Source organism: Coccomyxa subellipsoidea (assembly GCF_000258705.1).
Source record: "Coccomyxa subellipsoidea C-169, whole genome shotgun sequence".
Classification (NCBI taxonomy): Eukaryota; Viridiplantae; Chlorophyta; class Trebouxiophyceae; family Coccomyxaceae; genus Coccomyxa; species Coccomyxa subellipsoidea.
Genome location: NW_005178031.1, coordinates 105460 through 130555, shown reverse-complemented (window position 1 = coordinate 130555; position 25096 = coordinate 105460). Strand labels below are relative to the sequence as shown.

Here is a 25096-nt window from a genome sequence, read left to right as displayed (position 1 = left end):
CCCCGATTGTGAGCTTTCCAGCCTGTCTGCCATGTCAGAAGAGTTCTCTATATTGTCTTCCATGCTTGTAAAGAAAGTACCATAGATGCTGGTCTAACACTGTTTAAGCATCATCTTGCAATATGCAATTCAAGACGGACGTCCTAAAAAGCCATATTTCCATGGCCAGAGATACGCATAAGCACCGAAGTACTCGAATGTACCAACCATTCACAGAAGTGTATTAAAATAGGAGGAGATGCCACTAGTGTCAGCTCAACATGCTTCATGTATGAATTGCTTGTTGGACACGTGGCACCTGGCTCACTTTCAGCAAAAGATCGAATTTTTCATTCTGGATACTATTATAGTCATTGTGGATTGAGTGCTCGCAGCCTACGAGATGTCTGAAGGACGCAGGATCCCACGTGTTCATCCACGTGCTGGCACAAGGCTTGTTTTGATCAAAGAAGATGCTTCTTGGAACAAGTGCAATCAAAAATCGAAGTTTCGAAGCATCTTGTGCAACATTAATCCAAGTAGCGATCAACTGCAGTGACGCCTGCCTGCCTCGCTGATCTGCAGGCCTTCGCATGCCTGTACAACAAGCTTGCGCTGAGCCTACCGCACTGCAGCCTCTGCCTCAAGTGCTCAGAAATTACAAGCCTGGAACTTTTGACTACGTTTCAACGCCACCTGAAGGGTGCGCTGCAGCTCTCTAGCTGGCAATCTTGTGCATTGAGCTATGCCCTTCGCAGTTGCGATCTGATGGCTGAATCTCGCGTTATGTGCAGGAACAGTAGCAAAAAACCCACATTGAAAGACTGGATTCAAGTATTTCGGGCAAGCATTCCCCAATTCAAGCTAAGGGCATCATTAGACACTACCTTTTCTTCTGAAGAGAGACAGGTGAGCCCCTGTCGCTCTACATGCACATGCAGCCAGCAAATTCCCTAGTTGGTACGTTTTCAGGCAACTACGTTGTGCACGCCCTGAAAGTGTATTTTGCGCAGGTTGGTGGACAATATGATCTACCTTTGCTGCTGAAGCTGGAGCTTAACAATCTCTTTGATCTGGTGCAGGAGAAAGCGGAAAGCTTCGCACAGCATTATGAGGCAATCCTTCAGCAGCTTGAACAGCATTCTGGAGCAGACATTCCAGGCTTCGGCCATGTTGTCCCATCATGCATCTCCCTCTGCACACTCAGGTGAGAGGATTGATCATGTCCTTATTCTTTGCAAGGATTAGTGTATGCACAGCAAAAATTATACCCATGTATATATGTTGTCTCAGGGAGGCATGTCTCCGCCAGGAAGGCTTTGAAGATGTCTTCAGATCTGTGAAGGCTGAGGAGAATGACAAGGCTCTGGCTCTCCTACCTGAATTGTTGAGGTAAACCTGTGTCTCTTGTTTTGCTTGCATACTCCGACTTCATGTTTGCGCAGCGGCATGCATGAAGCTTCCAATCAAGTGCATGGCTGTACAAGATGAGGCTTTTAGGCCGTTTTGGCGCATGGAATGTCTGTCAAATGCATATTGATTTCTGCAGCATGGCTTCCCATGATGTCGTATTTGTTGTATTGCTGCAGGGAACTAGATTCAATTACAGATCATTCCCAGAGGCTGGAGACAGTCTTGAGAGGAGTCTTTGCAGGTAGATCCTTGCTGGAATTCCTGAGGAAAAAGAGGTCAAGCAAAGACCTCATAAAGCAACTCTAAAAAAGGTATTATCCGCTGCAGGCAACATATTCGACCTGGGTGCTGCATCTTCGGCAGACCTTTTCAGTGCCAATGGGGTGAGCTCTTGCTGCTCCTGACCAGAAGCAAAACAAAAACGCTGTTAAATTTTCCATCTATGCAATGCTGCTGCCCGAAACACGGGCGCTGATGTCTACACAACACCTGCATATTCAACAATTTTCTGCTAATGCATGCTGTGTGGTCAGGCAGCATTTGACTCCACACGAGCCAATCTTCTGGCACGTCCATGGGCAGTGGATGATCTGGACACAATTCTGGATATCTACAAACAGAAGCACTACTCCAAAGCGCTGCTATTTGTGGACAATGCTGGCTCTGACGTGATCCTTGGTGCGGGCGCCTTCATCAAAGACCCAATAACCCTGATAATCCATATCTTACCAATTAACGGCAGCATCAAGCGCTGAGTGCAGAGGATTCCTCGGATCATGCATGCATGCTAGGCTACTGTGCCTTAAGCGTGGCTGGCTCTCCAAGTCAGGCCCAATCCTCCAAGCACACGCGCCTCTGTAGACAGCATCCATGGCAATTGAGCAGGCCGTGACTTTCTTTGGGTAACCATTCAAGTATATTTTCTCAATCCCATGCCCTGCGGCCATTATTGATGTCTGAAAGATGCAGGGATGCTGCCACTGGCGAGAGAGCTGCTGCAGAGGGGAACAGCCGTTGTGCTAGCGGCAAATTCGCAGCCCTCCATCAATGACATCACTGCGGACGAGCTGCAAGGGGTTGTGCAGCGCGCGGCACCGTCCGATGCGATTCTCGGACGGGCCCTCAATGAGCAGATGCTAACGGTGGTGCCTTCTGGCAATGACCTTCCGGTGATCGATCTCAGAAAGGTATGGCGCTGCTCTTTGAATGCTGTAAAAACACATGCATGCTCTTCTACCTTTGGTGAACAGAATGATTGCTCTAGGTACTCAGCACCTGTCAAGGTCTGAAGCATAATTGCTCACTTCACACATACTATGTTCTTGGCATCTTGCGGCACTGTATTTGAAGCTGTATTTCACTTTTCATATTATACGACTGCGCCCAAGCGCTGCGTGCTTTGTTCGGCTCTTGATTCTCAGTCTTGGGATTTTTAAATTGATCAGCATTGTGTGAAAAGTGCGATGGCCTGCAGGTGTCTGCAGAGGTCATCAGTGAGGGGTCCGATGCAGACCTCATTGTCCTGGAAGGCATGGGAAGGGGCATCGAGACGAATTTGCATGCGCAATTCACAGTCGACTCCCTCAAACTGGGCATGATCAAACACCAAGAGGCATGCCCCCCAAAATGCTGGCTGTGTACAGTTTGTACAGTTCTGCTGCACTTGTGTTTGACTTCGGCTGACTGCTGCTGGTAGTATTAAGACATGCATGTAATGTGCTGTGCCAGGTGGCTCAAATGCTCAATGGCCGGCTGTATGACTGTGTCTGCAAGTATACCGAAGGCAGGCCACAGAACTGAAAGAGGACAGCAGCTGCAACTCTATCACTGCCCTACAATGCAGCAATTCTTTGCATTGTTTCCGCAGATTGCCTATCATATCTAGGCTATTTTGCTATCTCTCAGCACCACTTCGAGCATAGACTTCAGAGTGTCTGCTTAAGCTTAGGGGCGCATGTCTCGTATCAAGAAAAAGGTATCTTTACAGAAGGTGCCACAATGCATTGCGATTGGAATCCAGGGGGACATGCCTAGGCCTGTTTGAATAATTGAGATGTAAATCAGCCTCGCGGAGCATGCCCTTACACACTAGTTCAATCAACTGTGGTAATGATGCGCATGCGCCGCTTTGCTGTACCAGTAATACGAAAAGTATCAAGCGCTGTAATTCTTCCCATAATAAGAAATACTGACGTGCCCTGCGATGTGCAGGAATCTTGTTCGTGCAAAGCCTATTCTGCATCAAATTTGCAGTTCACTTAAAACTTGAATGGCACTTCAATATACATATACATGGTGTTGCACTGCAGATTCATGCATGCACACGTTTTCTTCGTATACTCCCCACTCCTTCAGCGACAGTGTCCACTGTGACATTCTGGAAACCGCCCATTCCCCAGTAGCGCCGCAGCTTCGACCCCATGTCATTGTATGTCACGTCCGCCATTGTGACTTGTGACTTTTTGTACAACACCAGCCGCATGGCGGCCACAACCCCTGGAACACCGCTGGTGCTCGACCCCACAAAGTAGTCTGCATTGGCCATCAGCTCCAGATCAGCGATCAGCTCCTTGGTTGCCCTGCACTTCTCCTGCATGCCACCCCAGTCGTTTGCTGCTGTACCAGTCACTCATAAATCAGCGTTGAGAAAGGTCTTGGTACTTATGCTTTCCTATGTCAGGTGTCCACGTCAGCTTGTAGGGGAGCAGGAATGCACCAGAGCAACAAGAGGCAGATATGCAGCAGCACCCAAATAAAATCAATTGCAGGGGCATGAAATGCTTTGATCACCCCTGTTTCTTCGGACAGGCCACATGGCAAATTCTGCTCAACACATGCTCAATGCATGCTCATCACTTGCCAGAACACGCCCAGCACTAACCTTGTAACCCCCGCTGTCCCTGCCAGGAGGCAAGGTGCATCTGCAGGCAAAGCATGGTTATTTATTTGTTATGCACTGAAATGCATACTTCATAATGCTGGCAGGATGCAAGTGAAAAGATCACCTGGATGGGCTGCGTGTTGAATGACTGCTGATGGTGTCCCTCAGCCCGGTAGTACCTCGATCCGTGCGCCACCCTGCAGCCGATGTGCTCCCTCACCAGCCGCTCCATCTCCACCAGAGCCTTGTGCTCGTCTCCAAACAACAGGCAAGTGCCCCCCTGTGCCACATCCACAGAGCATTGCATGCCAAGAATGTCGACAATAACGAGTCCAGGCTTTGAATCTTGTGCGCAACAATCAGGTGCCCTAGATCCTCTTGGACTGATACGTTAGATACACTGCTCCTTGGTAAGAACAATTTACTTTGGATTTCTGCTGTCTATGGGAGTGGGATCTGGTACAGATCCCCCACAAGAGCTATTACATGCTTGATGTGGCAAGCAGGGCTCCTTCAGGTTAATTGAATGATGCATGGTACAGCGGGATGGCAGAAGGAAGTGCATTGCGCATTTGAGAGCCTCTTGCCTTCATGCCAGGAAAATTGTCCAGGTATGTATTCAGAAGATCGACTGGGAACGTGGTCTTTCGGCCCTGCAAAGACCAGACAGTCCTGGATAGTCAATCCGTTGTATGTTTGTTTGTTCAGCTGTGAAGCTCCAAGATCATCTCATCTGATTCACTAGGATAGTGGGGAAGAAGAGAGTGTGTGCGCACCACTGCTTTGTCTTCATTCAGTTTGTCACCTCCTCTGACTGCAAACCAAACAGAACACCAACAGTTTCAGAGTCCGTACCTGTGGCAAGGTCTGGAAGAGCCATCATTAAATACGCAAAAGACGTGCAGCAGATTTGATGCTTACCATGAAACGCTATAGTGGGGCTCCTGTAGCTTTTCAGCACTCTCAACGCTTCATCAACCTCCTCTCTGAAAGTTGGCTGCAGCTTCCAAACCTGCTGACAGATACACTTTCAAATTTTTCTCAATTAAGCAGCAGCCGTCGTTCTCTGCGTCTTCAACATAAGTTCAACATTGCTTCTTACTGAAATCAGATCAATCTGTCGAGGCTCACCTGTTGGAAGATGCCAGGGTCATATCTGCCGTCACAGAAGGCGATCCCCATATCACTGACTGGCTGTCGCATTGGTTCAGCAAATGCATAATAAGAGCACCCCTGCTGCTCTTTCGACGCTGTGTATGGTTGCAGCACGCCCGGACTGAAGATGTCAAAAAACCCGCCCTCATCGTGGCACCCGTACTGGAAACGTGTATTGTCTAGATAGATACTCCCATTGACACCGTAAAATGCCGGCAGCGAGCTTAGTAGGACATTCAAATTCGCCGCTAGCCCTGAACCGTGCAGCTGCAGCACAAAGCATCCGCGACCAAACGCTGCGCAGATGGCGATACAGAACGCCAAAAAGAGCTGGCTAGCAGCCAGCATGTTTTACAGTTCCCTCTCCATCCATCACATCTATTTTAGCAGTGCCACAGTGCTCGCGAGCTAGCCAGGGTCTACTAGGTGATCTCGGACTGACTAACTGATCCTCATGAGTAACCCTCCGCCAAGGAAGCTAGCTTGCACAGCTTGAGACTGAAGTTGTTGCTTATGAAGCATTTCCTCTGACTTGATTGCTGGCTGGCAAAAATGCACCCATCGCCTCTTGTACAGCATCCTTATGTCCTCCGTGTAAATGTAAGCTATTTACAGCTAATTTGTCAATTGATGCAGCTGTACAGCACATGTGCAGCTAGCCCCAGCTGTGCCAATCTAGGAAGTGACTGCATTATTATTATTATTACAGGTCGGCAAACCCAAAGCCAGAGGCCATAGGGCATACACGCAGGGCGTCTGCAGCCACATCTGCGGGGCCTTCAATAGTCTGCAGCCTATCACTCACTCACCATATACATGCATGCACTCCCTGCCCCGGATGAGTTTTCGCTAATCCCAGGCCTACCAAAGATTATTCCGTGGAGATACCCTCTTGGAGCAGTCCTACCACGCCGCCGCAAGCTGAGTTCAAGGCAAGCAGCGGGGATACCCGGACCGTCTTCGTGATCACGGTGCCGAGCCGGACAGGTAAGTGACTGCATGCCACATGATGCTGTGAAACAGTGCCGGATGCCACAGTAGATGATCTCCAGACTGTCTTGAGATATGACCCTCCCCCCTTGCTTCATGGAGCAGCATAGAACCAAGGATTGCATGGCTGTAAAGAAATTTGCCTGACCTGCCTGGAGCATGAGGCATTCTTACACTGGGGCAGCAGAATTCAAAAAGGCATGCATTGCCACGCAGATGAACTCAATCCCACATCACTATGCTCACGCTGATCAGAAGTGCGCTTGAGTAGCAGCAACACAGCCACTGGTGATGGAGCCAGACTGTTGTTCAGCATGTGAGTCAAAGCTCGTAGCTTGGCCCCCGAAGGGAAGAAAAAGAAACTAGATATCTTTAAAACATCCAACATTGCCTGCATCCCTGGCACAAGCTTTAGCCTTCTGTTCAACATCCACCCAGACTTTGTTTCATAGGAAAGCAGCATAGACCTCCCATAAAGGCGAGGAAAACACAGCCCAAAGCCCAAGAGCTACAACCTTCCCATAGCTGCAGGGATCAGGAACGCAAGCAAAGAAAAGCTCAAAACGATGCAACATCAACACACTTCCTGAGACACACACACTGCAAAAAGGACACATATCGTATGAATGGCGCGAGCGGTATTTCACAGGAGGAAATGGAATTTGATGAGTTGATCAACGCAAAACCTAACACATAACCCAGAACATTCACAAAAAGCAGCAGAGTGATGAAAGTCTGACACAGAGCGGCAGTCTCAAATCAGCGGACTGCCGCCAGAACATATGAACAAATGATGACTGCTCCGAGAGTGCAATCCTCTCAGGACTGGCTGGTTTCTGCTAAGCAGTGTGTACCGAATTGATCGAGAACCCCCTGTGCTGAGCAATCAGGATTGCTCAGAAGGGCCAAAATCCATCGCAGCTCCCACATGAGATGGAAGCCGAACAACAGGGATGCAGGCCTATGAATGCCCCATTTGCAGTGCCGGTTTGGCACACCCCTTCCTTGCAGTGCGCCGCCTAGCCACCAAAAGATCCTGGCGCACTGTGCATGCTTCTGTGCTGCCTGAGCGCTTACTGGAGACTGATCCAGCCCCTGAGAAAGCAAGGCCATGCAATGCAATAGGAACACTCAGCCCACGACTTCCATCTCTTCTGACTGACACCTTCCGTCCTTGTCCAAAAGGGCCTCATGTTTCTCCAATTCCAACCCAGCATATTGCTGCCTAGAAGGTGTCAACTATCCTGGCTCCACGGGCAGCAATCCACTGCGCATCTATGAGAGATACCCATATGGTATATCTCGATTATGCACCGCCTGTTCCCAGCGACCTTGCTCAGGTATTCTCAACCATGCGGACAAAGGTGCTTTGTCTACAAAACATGAGGGCAGATTAGGCCACCAGATACTTAGTTCTGCCCATCAAAGAACTTCCAAGGCGCAATGGTCTGCTGCACCAGTCTGCTTCCCTACGTTTCAGCACCTGACTGCGCCCCTCAAGATGAGCCTGCGGCCAGTAGTAGGCCTTGCAATCTACTTCTGGGCCAGGGCACTCTCCCAACCTTTCAGAGTGTGGGACCCTTGTCAAGGCATGCCTGCCCAGGCCGGTGCTCTCAAGCAGAGGTGTGGATCAAGGCTGGAGTGCTCGTGGACGGTAGGGCAGCTTCTGTCACAGGCATGGATGTCGCTTGTGAGGCTGCCGATGCCGGAGGCACAGCAGCGGCATGCACCTGCAGAAGCACAGCCATGACATGAGCACAAGCGATGGATTTCCATGAACGGACAAAAAATGCAGTTCTCTGTGCAGATTTTGCGAACATATTCCTACAAGGCAAGCCCCACATGGCTTGGCAGCAGCGCAGGGAAACAGCGCTCGACGTGTACACAACACCTCTCTGTACTGATGCGCTGATGGAAGAGTCATGCAAAGGATACCCAGTGAATCCGGCCATACCTGGCTTGCGGCCGCAGGCGCGATCGGCGATGGCAGGCCCATGCCGAGGCCGGCAGGAGCAATGGGCCGAGCCTCACTCTTCACAACAGCCGCCAGTGCCGGCACAGGAGGCTGCGCGACGGGCTGTGCTGCCGGTGGGGGCACGGCGGTCTGATTGGGGGTGGGAAGGGCTGAGGTGGCCCCCGGGAGGATGAAGGGGGGCGGGTGCAGCATCTTGGGGGTGGGGATGGGTGCTGGCGCAGGCTCTGCCGCCTGCTGAGCTGGCTGCTGAGCTGGCCGGGCCGAGGTCTGGCACGCCTCTGCCTTGAGGTCCTGGACCCTGCCGAGCAGGTAGGAGAATTGCTCCTTTGCGTCCTGCAACACACGCATGAGAAATTCAGTTCTCATTGCCGGGGAGAAAAGCTAAGCTCTTAGCTTTCAAGTGCTCAATAAGGATCATGAGCTCATCCTGCAAGCAAATACGCCAAAATCACCCCTTACAATGGTCGAGGTAAATCATGCCACCATCAACAGGCTGTGCATGGGCACCGTTGCTTGTCTGTGTAGCAAAGGCGCTCATGGCAATGAAGATTGCTGAAGTGCTCTTCAGCTAGCAAAGAACAAGGAACAAGGCAGGGGGAGGGTTGCGCACCTGGCTGAGGGTGTTGCCGCGGCTTGACTTGTTGAGGATGGCGATGGCCCTCTGCAGGTGCTTGCCCGCCTGCTCGCCCTGCCTGGCGGCCAGGTACGCCTTACTCAGGTCAATGCATGCCTGGCCCACCTGCACCGTTGCCGATATCGCCTCAGTCAAGGCGCACTTGTAACATCCACGGAACAATAGCACGCTTATTGATTGTGACGATGGCCTGCCCACCTGTATGTTCCTAGCAACTAGCTGAAGCGTATCTTCCAAGGCTCAGGTCAAAACCAATCCCAGTCCAAAGATGATGCACAAAGAAGATGAGGCGCTTCACAGTCCATATATTCCCAGAGGGCCCACAGGTGACGTTCAGGGGATGGAAAAAGCGCACGGTTGGGTGCAGGTGGCCCACGGAGTTCTCCAGGCTGCGCAGCTTGACCTCCATCTTGTGCAGCAGCTCCAGAGAGGGCGGCTTGTCCGGCTGCGGCGCGGCGGCCGGCGCAGCGGCCGGCGCGACGCTGCCGTCCTCGCTGTTGGCACGGCTGGACTCCGGAGCGGCCGGCACCTCGGTCGGCTCGTTGATGACCGCGTCCTTGGCCGGCGCCTCATCTGGCGTTAGCGCATCCTCCTCCTCCTCGCCGGTCTCGCCGGCTACAGGCGAATTCAATGGCACAAAGTCAGGACAAATCACACATCATCAAGCTTGCCAGGCATCAGGCAGACATTAGCGCTCAGGACACCTATAATGAGGGCAGAGCACGCCCCCAAGGCCACAGCAGAACAACTAGAGCAGTCCAAGCTTGGAGCGACAAGCAAGAGCAGATCTCAGGTCACATCAAGTACACCTAGTGTACATGCGAGGAGCAAAGGAGGGTGTGCGTCGAGCTTGGCCTAAGATATACACTCATGGGGAACCTGCACACAAAAGATCCAAGTTGACGCACCCTCGATGTCAAAGTCGGGCAGGGGCAGGTTGAGGATGTTGTCCTGCTTGATGTCCCGGGTGGGGCCGATGCCGCCGGCAGCCGCCAGCTTGGCCTGGGCAGCCTGGAGGCGCGCCACACCAAAGCCCTCCACCTCCATGCCCTCCTCCTCAGCCTTGGTCGCTATCCGCTGCGCGCACGGGTTGGCATACCTGCACATGTGAGGCGCAGCCATCATTTGGAAAGCGCTACGGCTACTGACATGAAGACGCTCACTTTTGTGGCCAATCTGATATGGATGGCAAGCAGAAGTGTCATATCCCAGACGGGAAAGCGGCAAACAATCCTGACGATGTGGACGGTCACCGCCATTTTATAAAAGACTCACTAGAAGTGATCCTCGAGAACAGCGAGCTTTGCATTTTACTGCAGCTAAACAAGATAATTATCTTGTCGAGGACATTGTGCTAACAGGGCTTTGGGGTTGCCAAGAGCACTTGAAAACATAGGCGTACCTGGCCTTGGCGGCCACGCTCCTTGGGGAGCGGCCGAGGGCGTCGTCATCCAGCAGCGCGCTCCGGTGGGGGTGGCCGCTGCTGCCGTTGGCCGCCTGCGCAATCATGCTGCTGCGCTTGCGCCGCATCGGCAGCGGGTCATCGCGCCTGCACACAGCCATGACACTAGGACTGTTCAGGGTACATAGTAATGCGTGCAAACTGCAGACATGCAATTTCATCTGGTCATGCATGGTGATGTGTCAATGCATTGCGCTCGTGAGCGGCTTGACACAGGGTGTGAACAGACGATGGCACGCGGGATGGCAGCTGTCAACCTTTGCGCTGCTAAAGAAATGGGGATTTTCCCTTCAAGGTGCCTTCCCATCTAATAGTGCTTGAGGAGCAGTCAATGCCCTGGTGAGCTGCCAGCAGCTAGCTTTACACAGCCCGAGATCCATCAATTCTAGCTGGAGCCCTTCACGCATTCAGCATGCAGCTCGCACGACCTGTAGCTCTCAAGTGGTGTCAATGTTCAACAATGGGCACGTCAACCATTGCACACCTGCCGTTGTGCTCGGGAGATGGCGGCTGCAGCTTCCTGGACTTCACCGGTGCAGCTCGCAGGCCGCGGCGGCTGCGCGCGTCGTCCCTTTGGGCTTCTTTTCCTACAAAAGGATTTCTCGTTGATGCAGTCATTCTCTCAGAGTGTGATCTCCCGATGAACAGTTCATGTCTGATCCAACTGGACACGATGAGGCACTTCAATCCTCAAAATTCCATTAACAGATGTGCCATGCATGACCGCAGCACCTCAATGTCTAATGGACATGACAGGATGACATCCATTGAGGCATCCACTGCTCAGATGCGCTCTGCAGGACGTAGGCGCTCATGCTCAAGATTTGAAGGGTGCAATCAGCACTGTTGTGGAGAGCTAAAGGTGTACCAAGAGGCGAGCCGGCAGTAGAGGGCTCCATGTCATCGTCGTCAAAGTCCGCATCAGCCAGGGGGCGCGATCGCTGGTTCTCCAGAGCCACAGCCTCCATAAGCGCATCCATGCCGCCCAGAGCATCCTTGACCTGCTCGCACACACGCACACAATCAGCACTACGCCCTCATGCCATCCAGATGATCTTGAACACATCCCATGCCCTGCAGTCAGGTCTTGCATGTGGGGTTGGACTAGGTAAGATAAGGCAGCCCACTGAAAACGTCATCTTGGGATCCAGAGCCCTGGCTTTGCAGCAATTATTGCTTGAACATGCATTCAGGCATGCCCCTTGAGCATTTTTTCAAGGCAGGACTCTTTCTCTCAAACAGACCAAGGGTCTCACCAAGCTCTTAGAGCGCGCAGCTCCAAAATCGGGGCGTGCAGCTGCAGCATCTTCCACAGCGCCTGTTGAGGCTGCCCGAGACAGTCCACCGCGAGGCCAGCCCTGTCACATCAGAAGAATCATTCTCAGGGCTATGAGCAGACTCGGCTCTGGCATGCATCTCTACTCAAGCACTGTTCTCAGGGCCTGGAGCGCAGGCAGACTCTTCCTTCGCATGCATGCCTGCGCAAGTTCTTTTCTTTCCTTTCCTATTCGCCCAAATCAGCTCACAGAAAGAAAGACGACCAATGCATTGCATCGCCAAGCTAGGTACGGCTTCTACAGGACAACCAGCCACCCTTGCTTCTGCATACAGGAATACTAGCTGAGGAAACATGGCAAGTGGGGCTCACAGGAAGCTGCGCGCCGCCTTTGATGTTGGCGTTCTGTGCAGAGGAGACGCGGCGCTTTGTTCGAGGCGGCAGGTATGGTCCGGCGCGCAGGCCCCCATCTGTGGATGCTGCCAGTTGCTCGTCCGACTCATAGTCCCCTGCATACTCTGCATTGACACAGAAACTAGATCAGGGTCACGACCTTCTATAGCGGTAGCCACTTTGCTGTCACCTGGCGAAAGGAAGTCTCACAGGCACATGGCCTTGAGAGAGAGCACGTCTCATTCAATAGACACTTGGGTCCAGAGTGGCAATGGTAGCATGGCATGTGGCGCAAACCAGTCACAGATTAAACTTTGAGCGAGAAAGCTGGCTTCCACGTTGACTGCAGGGGGATTGAGATCCTGGCCCAGAAAACAAGGCTCACCCTCTACGCCGACAGATGCCTCATAGCGATACCGGGCGCTGCCGTTGCCCCGGGGCAGAGTCAGCTGGTCTCCTGCTTCGTTTCCAGCTGCAAACTTCCCCTGCAACACCACAACACTTCTCATTTCTCAAAGCAGCAATCTTGCTCTTCCGCGCTGTAAACTGGTGCTGCGCGGACTAACTTGTATCATGTCCGCTGTTGCAATGCTTTCTTGCTATCATGCTGATGCAGCACTTGTATCGGAAGCCTCTCAGAAGAGTCCGCCACAGCTGGGTGTTTGCCCATCTCAGCTTCAATTCATAAGCATGTTCACTCTCGTCGCATGAGTAATGCTTCTCTGCTTGCACAGTCACAGCACGGCGCAGCAATCTTAATGAAGCCCTGACCCACCTCGAAATCGAAGTCCTGGTCCAGCCACTCCCTGAGGCCAAAGAGGCCCTCGTGGGGGCGGATGAAAATGGAGCCGGACTCCTTCCTCTTGATGTCAGTGTACAGCGCGGATGCCATGGTTGCCTCGGGAGTCTTGCCCTGGCACGAGATGAAGTTGTACTTGATTGCCATCTTTGCAATCTCGCCTGCGCAGTGCATGGGAAGGATTGATGAGAGTGGGACTATAGACAAAACCTGACACGATCAGACTCTTGCTCTTCTGCGCTGTCCAATTCCCCACTTGAAAGCAGTCTTCCTGCTTTGTGCAATACCCTCCTGAATCCAACTGCCGGTGTAAGGTCCGGCTCCACATATTAGCTAGCAAATCAGCCAAACACCTGCTCATAGGCACAATTGGGGAATTGTTGACATCCACCGGCTTGCAACGTGACGTGCGTGGATGGAGTGTTTGTCTGCACACCTGTGGACATGAGGTGGCGGTTGCTCCTCAACACCTTCTCTGCTGCGCTCTTGAAGATGCCACCCTGGGAAGGGACGCCGCTCTGCGCAGTTCACAGCAACAGAGCCATCGAACAGCCACCCAAAGTCATGTCCACATGCCAGTACATGCAGACTGCTCCGGTGAATGCACAGCAAAATGGGGGTGTCCATGGCAGTATAATGCCAAGAGGAGCACTGACACGGACACAAGCAACAAGACTAGATGAATGTCCACATAAGCAATGATGCCCATGTTTACATACTGTAGTGAGGGTTACTGATGCCTGAGCGCACCAGGGAGCGCTCGGCTGCAGTCTTGGGCCGAACGCCAGCAAAGCGGCCTGTCTCGTCCCTGAGGGGGACAGTGGCCTTCTTGGCTGTCCCCAGTGAAGCACTGGCACTGGCCGGCCGCCTGCCCAGCCCATGCATGCCCCTCAGAATCTTTGCATATGCTGTACTCCAGCATGCTGGCATGCTGTTGTCCAGGAGACAGGCGCAGGTAACTGGCTCCTGATCCATTTGGTCATGCCACTGCATGGTGATCTCTGAGTCATGATGATCTGTGCCAAAATAGAAAAGCAGCAGGGGTCTCAGGGTGCATGGGCTGCGGCTGACCTGGGGCGGTCGCTGCCACTGGAGGGGCCAGAGTCCTCCTTGGGAGGGGGTGTCCTCCTTGCAAGCCTGGAGCCACCCATAGCGATGGGCGCCTCTGTGCCATCATCCCACAGCTTGGGTTTCACCACACGGCCTCGCTTGCTGGTGTGCCCGAGGGCCACTGCGGGCTGTGGACCCTCCATGTCATCCAAAGAGCGCTTGCGCTGCATTGTGTCCTTCGCTTCTCGAGTACCTGTGCGCCAGGCAGTGCTTGTCAGCGTATGCCGCATCCGGTGGAACAGCCTTGTTTTGCATGGTAGTTGGTGCTGCACCTGGTGTCTGTACTGGGGCTGCAGCGGTTTTGCAAAGGTTTCAACCCCAAAACGACTTAGGAGATCAACTTTTCCATGCATTTCTGGCAAATGGAAGGCAGGAATGCTTGCAATCCTTGCTCAAGAGACATTAAACCAAGACGACACACGAGACACCTAGCATAAGCCAACAACAACGGCTCGCAGAGCCACCAGAAAGTGGCTTCCGCCATTCTGCGGCGATGCCAGGACACCAGCGCCTGTGTCTGCCTGACTCTTCTGGCCCGAGCCTTCAGGAGAGAAAACCTTATGGGTGTATTTGGCCGGCCAGATTAACGGACTCGTTCACCGCATGCGCCCAGTGACTCGTAGGAAATACGAGTTTGCACGAAAATTGAAGATGCAGACACCAAGAAAATAGACCGCCATACTCCCATCGCTGCCCACGCATCCTTAACATTAACTTGCCTCTGCGATCTGCACTCGCTTCTGAGCGACTAAACCATCCAGACAACAGCAAACAATAAGACTAGGTTGCCAGATGCCACAGGTTCAGGTACGTGCTACAAACTGCGGGAAGCCTGCTGTCCCAAAAATCTCTCAACCAGGGCAGACTGGTTGAAATGAGGGCAAGCCACTGAGGTGTGATCTGCCCCAGACTATAGCCACACCGGCAGCATTCTGCTCACGCAGCCCAAACAGCGCCAAAACCCGGAAAGCGTTCCGGGGGTGAGCTACCGACGATCTATGCCACTATCGAGGGCCAAAATATCTATTGACACCATCAGTGGTGCCAGCCCGGCGTTCAATTCCGTTAAATGCCTGCACCCCAGGTGACCGGCATCCGCAGGCGCAGCAAACTGCTGCTAACCGGGTCTGAGCCGTGGCGGCTCTCGTGAGCAATCCAGACGCCTCTCGTGAAAGCACACGCCCACATGCATTCCACCCAGCCGTTGCCCTCCGAATACGCATTGCACGCTGCTGCTAGAACATCCGCATGGCTGATCGCAGAGGGTTTAGCACCGTTTGGCAAGCCTTCGATCCTTTCTAGGCATCCCAGCCTGACACTCAGCTACTAAGGGAGGAGCATACCCGTCTCACCGTGTCCAGCGGCTGCACACCTCTGTGCAATAACAGCAAAGCTCTGCACAGCTGAGCGCCCTCCTATGCTCTGCGCTGTCACCTTGCGCAACCTCGACCTGCTCAGCTCGCCGCCACAAGCACCTCACTGCTCGCTCACTTGGATCGCCGCTGATGTGCCCGTCCAAAACTGCGACTCAGTCCGCAATTGGCCTGCGACTTTGGCTGCGGCCTCCTTGGTGCTCCAGGCTCGGGCAGGCCAAAAGCTTGGTGAATCGGCATGCCTAATCTGGAAGAAGATCGTCATCTGTGGCACATGGCCTCACGATCTTGTCGATGAAGAGCTCTAAACTAGTGCTTGCTTGAAAGCTTCAAGGTGCGCAGCACATCATGCCCCAGGGTTGTCTTCTTCCGGTGACGCAGGCGCATTATGCATGCACTTTGCGCTGATACTAAATGGTAGCAACGTAGCAGCAAGTTAGCTTAATTCTAGTGTGAAGCGCAAGTTGCGGCGCAGCGTCAAATAGGTAGATCGCCAAGTCGGCCTCAGTGAGTGTGACAGCAATTGGCAGCACGATGCTGGTCCAGCACTGCTGTGCTGTGCTGGCGCAGTGGGGCTGCCGATGCTGTTGGCATGCCTGCACAGCACTGTGGGCCTGGGCTGAGCGCTGAGCCCCGAGCGCTGAAGCCCCCGCACAGGAAAAGCAAAATCATTACATTGCTGGGACAGCATTACGCTGCAGACCATACGACACTCCTGTCTCATTATACTGCAGACATCTGGCTTCTGCGCAGTGCCAGCGATTTTGCAGAGATTCCACACCCGGATGGGCACAGCAACCAAGCCCCAACATGGCCATCCTTTCGATACAGAGACTTGGTACACCCGCCCAGCCAGATGAGTAGCTCCTAGGCAACTATCTGTTCAAGGCGAATTAGGAACGAAAGAGATCAAATTGCCTTGCGACAGGGCACAGCAAATGTACATTCAGGGGGCTCTGCCAATGCCAGACAGCCCCTGCCTTCCCCACATTAGGTCTACATGGTTACTTGAAGTGGTAATCTAAGAGGCACAGCGGCAGATCTTCCCCAGTGGTTCATCCCCCAGTCTATCCGCTGCAGCAGGCTGACTTCTTCTTCTCCTCTGGCTGCGTCTCGGATACCACAATCCTGGTGCCCTTGTCCGGCTGCGGCTTGTCTTCAGACGCGAGCGCCTTCTTGCTCACGATGTGGTAGATCTCTGTCAAGATGCGCTGGAAGGCCTGCTCCACGTTGGTGCTTTCCAGGGCACTGGTCTCGATGAAGGACAGCCCCTCCTTCTCGCAGAAGGCCTGCGCATAGCATAAAGTCCCAATGACACAACTGCCTTATTACTATATGTGTTGGTGGATTGATGTGTGGAGTGCCGTTTCAGAGTTACTTTGAAGGGCGTACACCCATTGAAAGTATCTCCATCTCAGCACATTAAATGCTTTTTGGCGCCAGGCATGGCAAAAGCCCCAATCAATGAGACCCATGACAGAAATCCCTCTGCTCTGCTCTTAGCACGCATCACAAATAGCATTGTAGCCAGTGTGCTGCCAAAATATGGAATGCAGGCATGCACAAGAAGTGCAGCTGCTGCGCGATGCATGCCAGCTGCGCACCTGTGAATCATCCGTCTGTACAGAGCGCAAGTGCCGCAGATCGCTCTTGTTCCCCACGAGCATGATGACAATGTTGGAGTCTGCGTGGTCCCTAAGTTCCTTCAACCATCGCTCCACGTTCTCAAAGGTGACTGCACAGCACAGCATTGCATCTCAGCTCCCAGCCAGCAACTGCCAGAGGAGCACAGCACCTTCAGAGATAGAGTTGCTCCTTACACCATTTGACTCAATCAGGCTCAACCTCCTGCGACAAGATAGACTGATGACACTGAAAGAAGTCATTTGTTTTTCCCCTTCATCAAGGCACCAGAGCAGACGGACAAGTGCGTGCCCCACTTATAGTGCCCCACATCAAGAAAAAAAAACACAGGAGGTGCTAAGACACATTGTCATAATGCTAATAGTACCACACAATTGAGGGGTAAAACACGCAATCAGCAGCTCACCTTGCTTGGTGATGTCATACACCAGCAGGGCGCCAACTGCTCCTCGGTAGTAGGCACTTGTGATTGCACGGTACCTTTCCTGCCCAGCCGTGTCCCAGATTTGCGCCTTGATAGTCTTGCCGTCAACCTGCAGATTGCAAACAATGTGTTGAGCTGTAAGATCAAAGCGTGCAATTGCCTCCGTACGTCCTAATAAGAAAAGGGACATGGAACCGCTGGCGCATCGCTTGGACAGCGGCCACAGTTGTGCCGGGAAAGCACGGAAGCGAGACCATCACCTGAATACTGCGCGTGGCGAACTCAACGCCGATCGTGGACTTGGACTCCAGACAGAACTCATTACGTGTAAACCTGCTGAGCAGGTTTGACTTGCCCACACCGGAGTCTCCAATCAGGACAACCTTGAAAAGGTAGTCATAACTGCAGGGGCACCAGAAACCCACATTCATCAATACCGGTGACACGGGCCTCCAGCATCATCTTAGATCTTGAGAGCTGAAGGTTTGCTCATAGGTCAGCAGAAAGTCTTGGAGCAAAAGGAAGTTGTCAAAAGAAGCAAGTGCCAGCATAGGCCTCACTCGTCGTCCGCCTTGTGATTCATGCCCCTGCTCATGGCTGCCGGTTGTGTATCTTCTTTTAAAGCTGGGCCTCCCTGGAAGTGAGCTGCAACTCTTTTTCTGCACACCTCTCTGAACCCTTTTGCCCCTCTGCGCACAGCCTGTGTCCCTCAGCAGATGCGACAAGAATAAACCCGAGTTCCCGAGACTCCCTTGATGCTTCGGGTGCAAAGACTGTACCTCCACAACACCTGGCACAAGAGGACCTTCCACACCAAAATTCTGCACACAAGACGCAGGGCAATTCCCTTTCGTTTTGGGGTCGATATGGCTTTAGACTTAGTCACCTCAGGAGGGAATTTCCGCGCACAAGGTGCAGGCAATCCGCCGACCTGCGCTAGTTGCCGCTGTACGTCTCACCTGAGCCCGTCCCAATCCCATTTTGTGGTTGGCGTGGACGTTCTGGGATGGTGGCCAGGCTGCCGCAGGCTTCCCCATGACAAGGAGGTACGACTTGGGCAATGGCTTGTGATGCCGCGTCCTCTGACCTCCAATATGCCTCATGGACGGCCTTTAAGGGCTATGCATCGGTGACTGTCAAAAGGCAGCGGTTCCATCGGAACCACATGCACAGATAGGGCGGCTTTTCTTTTGTGGCTATTGATCTTGCAAGTCACCGAGACTAACACGATTTGCGGAGCGAATCGCACCATCGACATGGCCGAGAGGATGCCCGTATGCATGTGTCATCGCTGCGTGAACATAATTGTGGCCACGGCTGTGTATGCTTGTCAGCAACATACCCTGGCCCTGGGCCCTGTTTTATTGTCCAAGGAAACGTGATGCTGCACAGTGCTGCCAATTCTCAAGCCTCTGGTGATGTTAGATGTCCATGACAAATCCGGTTCGCACCACCAATGCTTCAAAATTAGCATCCTCGATTGCAGGCCGGTGAGGGGGTCGACAGAGGTGTAATGACAGCAGCTGTTCACAAGTACAAAACCATGAGCAGCCTGATGCTTGCCGATGACCAGCCACCACACAATGTCGATGACAGCAGTTTCCAATCACAGCACGCGCAAGAAGCCAGTATGAAGCAAAGTACTGGTGCGTGGTCCACCCTGGACACAGGTCACCGCAAAAATGTATGCTGTCTGTGTGCATGCATGCCCCATCCTTGACACAAGCTCAATTCAACCTTCATGAGCATTTTTGCAAAAATTGACTTCTCGCTATGGTGCAGGATGGATGCCAGAGGGCCCCAGCCAGCAGTATCCGACAAGGGAGGACAGCGTTTCACTGTCTGACAGCGTGAAGGAGCCCTCAGGCGACAGCGACTACAGGCAGCCGAAGCATCAGCAGTCTGCTGACAGCGACTTCAGCGATGACAGCACATCAGCGCGCAACAGGTGCGCACACTCCCTTCGCAAGCCATCCCTCTGCAAAGTGCAACTTCATGCGGAAACTATCCCCCATTGCACCTTAACTTTGTATCAACCACATGCACCCTTGATGGGTGATGACGCAAGTGATTACCCCCAGTCCTTCATCACAATGGGTACCCTTGCAACGAAAGTCATGCATCTGCTTTGGGTTGCTGGGGAAAGGTGCAGTGACCAACATGAATTGTTTTGGATCTCAGGAAGCGGAAGAGACTTATAGAGGAGCGGGAGCGCCCAGACAATGACATGACCCGGAAGCTACGGCCGCTTCAGGGCGAGGACGATGCGGATATCGATGCGGCCAAAGAGGATGATGCGCATGCATCTGATCTGGACGATATGCAGGATGGGCCAACAGGCAAGCTCTGCATCCTATTTGTTTCTAGCCTGGAGCACACCTGATGGGACTCCATCACACTCCCTTAAGCATTGCCAGGCTGGTGGCAGAATGTGTTTTTGCATCATGACATCATTTCTGCCAAATTGTTCATGCACATGTTGAGAAATGCACGAGTCTTAACTTAGTGTCCCAAAAAAGCAATGAGTGGGCAGTGAGTTGAGACTTGTTCTGCGCTACAATAAGCAGAGCCTCCAAAGAAGTCAAGGACACCCACCAACGCCCGTCAAATGTAACAAAGGCATTGCTCGGCAGGCAATGCTGCGGGGCCTTGTGTCTGGCTGCACTTGGGTGACTTTGCTCGCTGAGGGGCTTCTTGTGTTGCAGTGCTGGCGAGGAGTGTGCCCAAGGAGCAGGAGGACACAGAGCGGCGGCAGCTGCACAAGTCGTGGGAGATGGCCGCTATACTGGACTTTCTAGACCTGTTCCGGGAGGACCTGAAGCTCGACAGAGCCTTCACCGCACACGAGCTGGAGTCTGTCCTCATCCTGTCCCCTGGCGGCGAAGGGCTGCTCGGCGCTGTGCACACGGTGAGTCTCCTTGCCCTGGCCTATTTCCCCGCTATGGTATGCATTTTTTCCATTGCAGTGCATGCACTTCTCTATTCCATTGTCTTTCTGCATCCTCTCACAAAAAAGAAAACATTTAGGAGCATACGAGTGACTTATTTCACGCCCTTCATGGATTAGCCCAGCAATTGGCATTCATGTTCTACAGTGGACATGTACAGTTGATTCTGGACCCCAATGTCCAGCACTTATCTCTCCAGGTCCGCCATTGCAGCGATCATCTAGAGGTAGCAATAGAGGATCTCTGGAGAACCTTTTTGATCGGATGTGCAGGCGCTGCTGAAAGGCATCAGCACGCGATCTGACATCACGCCCGCCAACTGGACCATGTATCTGTCGGAGCGGCTCAAGCAGATGTGGCGCACAGGCGGCGAGCCCTGGCCGCCGCCGTTCGCTCCCCGGAGGGGCCATGAGGCGATGGAGTACTCTGTGCTGCCAACAGTGGACAGGTGGGTGCTGGAATCACCTATCCCTTACAATGTGCATTGGGTGCACAGCTGCCAGTAGAAACAGCCTTTCCCCATGGCAATGCATGTGAATCTGCATCCTTTGCCGTTTCCTTTGAAGGAAAGGATATACAGTCGGCTTTGTGCAGATAAAGGTGCTGCCACAGACCCCTTAACAAGACGGTGGATGTTGACTTAGGCAGAGGGTGGCAGGGTACTGTAGCAATTATAGCTTGGGCTTAACAGCACCACTCTCCCTTGGGATGATCGCAGGACACTTTCATCAGCCCAAGACCAATCGTTGTATAATTATTGACCAGCCCAAGACTAATCGTTGTATAATTATTGACCAGCCCAAGACTAATCGTTGTATAATTATTGACCAAGGGCATCCACTGAGCGGCCCTGACAACCTGTGCAATAATGAATAACTGGATGTAGAGAACTGCTGGGCACAACATTGGTAGCAGTTATAAGCCAAAACATTGATGCAACATAGAGACTTTTCTCACTGCCCCAATGCGTAGTTTGGGGACACTGCAGTGGGCAATGTAGCTCCTGTTGAAATTTCCATTTGCCACGCAGGGTGCAGGCGCTCAAGGCGCTGTGTGAGGCGAGGCTGGACAGGGACGATCTGAGGAATAAGGTGGAGGATGCGATCCGGCCGAGCAAAGAGACGCGCGCGGCCGCCAAGGCCACCGGCGTGCTGCCGTCGGTTGATGACTTCCGCCGGCAGCCGCTGGGCGCCGACAGCAGCGGCCTGGAGTACCATTACTTTGAGCTGCGCCTCTCCAGCGAAGGTGCCAACAATGTTTCTCTTGCTAGCCTGTCGTCCGGCTTTGCGCCTGACATGTGCTGCCTTTATAATGGTGCTGAACGGTACCTAGGGCCACTCCCGTGACGGTAAACAATTAAGGCTCTTGGGCCGGCACTTCATTCTGCTTGCTCCTTTCGGTTGACACGTACTGCGTGATTACTGTGTCTCAATAGCACCTAGCACCTCTGTAGTGAAAGTGTGCCTGCCCGCGGATCTCCCCTGGCGGCGCACCATTGTCTTTTCCTGTCTTCATTACTTTCACTCTTCGCTTGGTCCTGGCCCTTGCCTTGTGCTGCCAATGGAATCTGTGTCACACTGACACCTGATGCATCAAGTCTTGCAGCCAGCCTCGTCTCGCACAACGCACGTCGCATTCACTCTGAGAAGCTGACGCCGTACTGGTACTCGTCGAGTTGAGCTGGTCATTCTCTTTGCCGATTTCCTGTGATATGGCGCATTGGGGCACTCCCTCTTTTGATGTGCTAAGACTGTGTGTTGATAAGCTGTTTATGCAAAATATGCATAGGTGAGGGGCGGATGTACAGGGAGACGCCGGCCGACCTGGTGCCCAAGGCCAAGGCGACAAAGGCGCGGGGCGTGCGCGCGCAGCCGCCGCTGCCGGGCGTGTGGGAGCTGCTGGGAAGCTCCGTGGAGGAGCTGACGGAGCTGGGCCAGAAGCTGCAGCGCAGCAAGAAGAAGCCCGATCGGCTTCTGGCCTCCAGGGTGAGCACCCATTTTCCAATTGTCACTGCAGATCTTTGGCTGTCGCCGTCTTAATAGACAAGGGACTGGAGTTGACGCCTGACGCTATGACTACATCGTAACACCTCCACTCATTTCTTTGGTCTCAAGCCAGGCGGCAGATTGATTGCACTTCCTGCCAGCCTCACCTGTCTGCTCGCCTATACTCTTCGCCTGTCCTGCTCACCTCTGGCCTGTGACTGGTTGTTGAGGAGTGAAGAGATACCGTTGTCTTTCAAGTGTCATTCACCCGTCTGCCATGTTGACAATGGCACCCTTTTTGGCGCTTGCACAGATATTGGACGAGATAGTGCCGGACCTGGTTGTGAAGCGGGAGGAGGAGGAGAAGCGGGTGAGGGTGAGTCAGCGGCTGCAGCGCCAGATGGGCAACGTGCTTCGGGACCCAGAGGGGGGCTTTGGCAGGTGCCGCATCCACCCCTTTGACAAAGCCAAAATCTAGCCGCATATCTGTGTTTTTGCATTCTTGCCACGTCTCTACATTGCAGTCCCTCACAAGGAGAGGCCGTGGACACAGCGCGTGTCTCTCGCATGAAGAAAAGCCTGACATGACATCTGACAACGACAGTTCCTGCTCCAAATGGACCCTTCTGACCTGTAATTGAGCGGGTGTCCTGTGACAGATGAACATTGTGGACTTGTATCTTTGTATGAAAAGTGTCTGTTCCATGCTGGAGGTAGCATGCCCGCTGACAGTCAGGGGTTGCGTGCAGAGCTAGGAGGGAGCGAAAGGCTGTAGACTACACAGGCAACTCCTACGACTCTCTGATCCGCGCAGCCATCCGCGGCACGTCCTCGCGCCACGAGGCCGGCGGCGGCTCCCGCCGCAGCGCAGCCCAGGACGAGCCCATGTGCGCCACTGATACTATTTGCTGATTGGCCCCCACAGTGACTTCATTCCAGGGTTGAAATCTGGGCGTCTCTTTATAGGTTATTGCGGCGAGCATGTCCACGCTCCCTCTGCCTGGACGCAATGTCTGCCGCAAGCATGCCTCATGAAATACAATGTTATCTCCCTCTTGTTCCCCAGCCTCAATACAGCCTCAGCAAATTTCTGGAATTTGTGCGCAGAGTAGCGCTGAAACAGTGGTGAACCCATTTGCCTTACTGTCCTACTGGCCAAATGCAAAGTGTTTGCGGACTGCACTGGAGCCCAGTATTCACTGGGTATGCAAAGAAGTCCCACGACCAACCATTTAAAAAGGTTGGAAAAAGGAGGTGAGCGGCCATAAAACAGTACTAATTATTGTGTTTTGAGGATCGCCTGCAGGGTGCTGTCGGCCGCGGAGGCTGCCATGATGGGAATGCGGCGGGGGAGATCCGCGCACACGGTGACGGCCATGCCTGAGGATTACGGCGTTGCCATCGAGTGGCGGCGCGGCCGATTCAACGGCCATGGGAATGCGTCGAGCGCCGATGGGGTCGCCGATGCGAACGGCGCGTCAGCCGCACCCTCCGTCGACCCCTCACGCTCGCCCTCGGCAGAGCCCGGCGCCTGGGAAGAACGGGTGCGCACTCTCAATACTTCCTTGATCCTATTTCTGCCCTTGATAGGTTTTCTATTGATTATGTCATACCCCAGGTGAATGAGGAAATGGGTAGAGGCATCGGGCGTGCAATCTTGTGACTCACTCGTGACAGCCAGCAACAACACCATAGCAGGCCTGCAGATGTTTAAATGTGACTTATAAAGGTTGAACAGGCAAAATTGTGCAGCTGAAAGTGGGAATGTGTGGCACGCTGCGGCATGTCCACGCATGTTCAATTCTCTGTGTCGAGGATGAGCATATTTCATGGGACATCCTGTTGGAGCATATATGAAGGGCCTGTGGGATTTGTGCAGGAGAACGATGAGGACGCAGACTTGCACGGTGCGAACGGTCACATTGGCGCTGAAGCAACCCCAGAGGACCTGACCCCCGAGTTTCAGGAGGAGGAGCCGCATGTGACAAAGCACCCAGATTCTGTCTGGCGCCAAGCCCAGGTACTGAATCTTTGCTCTCTAGGAGTGGCCTTTGCCTCTGTGGAAGCATCCTCAAATACGTGTCCTATGAATTTTGAGCACCCCACTGAGGGCAGCTAAAGTTCTAATTTTACAGCAGGCAAGTGCTCAAAGAGAGAAAAATGGCGCCCTTTGCAGTGGACCATCTCTGGCTCATGTCATGAAGGGCCAGGACCTGTACAGTGCTCTTCTGGTTGATCATGACTAAGAATGACTGGAATGATGTGCAGGCTGACCAATATGAGGAGGAAGACGAGGATCCATATGTGCGAGAAGACGATCCTCTCCCAACTTGGAAAGCCACAAGCCGCAGATCTCGGCCTTGATTTCCCTCAAACACAGCATGCATGCACCCGCAAGGAGAGCTGCCACAGCAGCAGCTTAGGACCTGGCTAGGAGCAGTTGGCCGGGAAGAGTGCTCCCAACGGGGGCCTCCCATAGAGATTAGAGGTCTCAAGAGCGCTCCATTGAGCTGGCTCCACAAGTAGCAAGGCAGAGTAGTGAGCAGCCGTGCCCAGGAAATGGCAACCTAATAGATGACGTGATGCATTTGTTGCAGTACCAAAAGCCTATCCAAACGCATCCCTTCGTGGCAAGCAATTAGCCAGAACTGAAGA

The 25096-nt window shown here is 53.2% G+C and overlaps 5 protein-coding genes across 5 annotated transcripts; 2 read left to right on the top strand and 3 right to left on the bottom strand.

The window, feature by feature from the left end:
• Nucleotides 1–493: 493 nt before the first annotated feature.
• Nucleotides 494–3567, top strand: COCSUDRAFT_53962 (hypothetical protein). The gene is made up of 10 exons (XM_005645809.1): nt 494–682; nt 783–888; nt 1062–1186; nt 1273–1371; nt 1569–1633; nt 1720–1775; nt 1926–2070; nt 2362–2579; nt 2867–3004; nt 3121–3567. The coding sequence occupies exons 1-10, from the start codon at nt 573–575 to the stop codon at nt 3190–3192; spliced, it is 1134 nt and encodes a 377-aa protein (XP_005645866.1). The 5' UTR covers nt 494–572; the 3' UTR covers nt 3193–3567.
• Nucleotides 3568–3703: 136 nt separating this feature from the next.
• COCSUDRAFT_56544 (hypothetical protein) lies at nt 3704–5455 on the bottom strand (the record flags this gene model as incomplete). The annotated part of the gene is made up of 3 exons (XM_005645808.1): nt 3704–3982; nt 4398–4553; nt 5405–5455. 3 exons carry the CDS (start codon nt 5453–5455, stop codon nt 3704–3706), a joined length of 486 nt encoding a protein of 161 aa, XP_005645865.1.
• Nucleotides 5456–8031: 2576 nt separating this feature from the next.
• On the bottom strand, nt 8032–14237 carry COCSUDRAFT_66832 (hypothetical protein; the record flags this gene model as incomplete). Its single annotated transcript, XM_005645807.1, has 15 exons — nt 8032–8148; nt 8373–8726; nt 9004–9132; nt 9383–9642; nt 9936–10126; nt 10430–10576; nt 10974–11076; nt 11358–11490; nt 11746–11847; nt 12138–12283; nt 12544–12643; nt 12934–13118; nt 13394–13475; nt 13708–13825; nt 14029–14237. The coding sequence occupies 15 exons, from the start codon at nt 14235–14237 to the stop codon at nt 8032–8034; spliced, it is 2376 nt and encodes a 791-aa protein (XP_005645864.1).
• Nucleotides 14238–16507: 2270 nt separating this feature from the next.
• COCSUDRAFT_17409 (ras-related protein Rab2BV) lies at nt 16508–18091 on the bottom strand (the record flags this gene model as incomplete). The annotated part of the gene is made up of 5 exons (XM_005645806.1): nt 16508–16729; nt 17045–17175; nt 17491–17617; nt 17769–17910; nt 18069–18091. The coding sequence occupies 5 exons, from the start codon at nt 18089–18091 to the stop codon at nt 16508–16510; spliced, it is 645 nt and encodes a 214-aa protein (XP_005645863.1).
• A 947-nt stretch (nt 18092–19038) lies between these two features.
• COCSUDRAFT_66829 (hypothetical protein) lies at nt 19039–24805 on the top strand (the record flags this gene model as incomplete). The annotated part of the gene is made up of 12 exons (XM_005645805.1): nt 19039–19154; nt 19291–19456; nt 19690–19847; nt 20214–20416; nt 20729–20904; nt 21487–21701; nt 22245–22441; nt 22755–22882; nt 23191–23328; nt 23748–23985; nt 24321–24461; nt 24710–24805. Exons 1-12 carry the CDS (start codon nt 19052–19054, stop codon nt 24803–24805), a joined length of 1959 nt encoding a protein of 652 aa, XP_005645862.1. The 5' UTR covers nt 19039–19051.
• Between the last annotated feature and the right edge of the window lie 291 nt (nt 24806–25096).

Bases quoted from the DNA above. Each gene is read 5' to 3' on its own strand.
- COCSUDRAFT_53962 (XM_005645809.1), top strand. From the start codon at position 573: ATGCCTGTACAACAAGCTTGCGCTGAGCCTACCGCACTGCAGCCTCTG. The intron at 683-782 runs GTGCGCTGCAGC...CAGGAACAGTAG, and splicing joins GTTTCAACGCCACCTGAAGG to CAAAAAACCCACATTGAAAG. The intron at 1,634-1,719 runs GTAGATCCTTGC...TATCCGCTGCAG, and splicing joins CTTGAGAGGAGTCTTTGCAG to GCAACATATTCGACCTGGGT.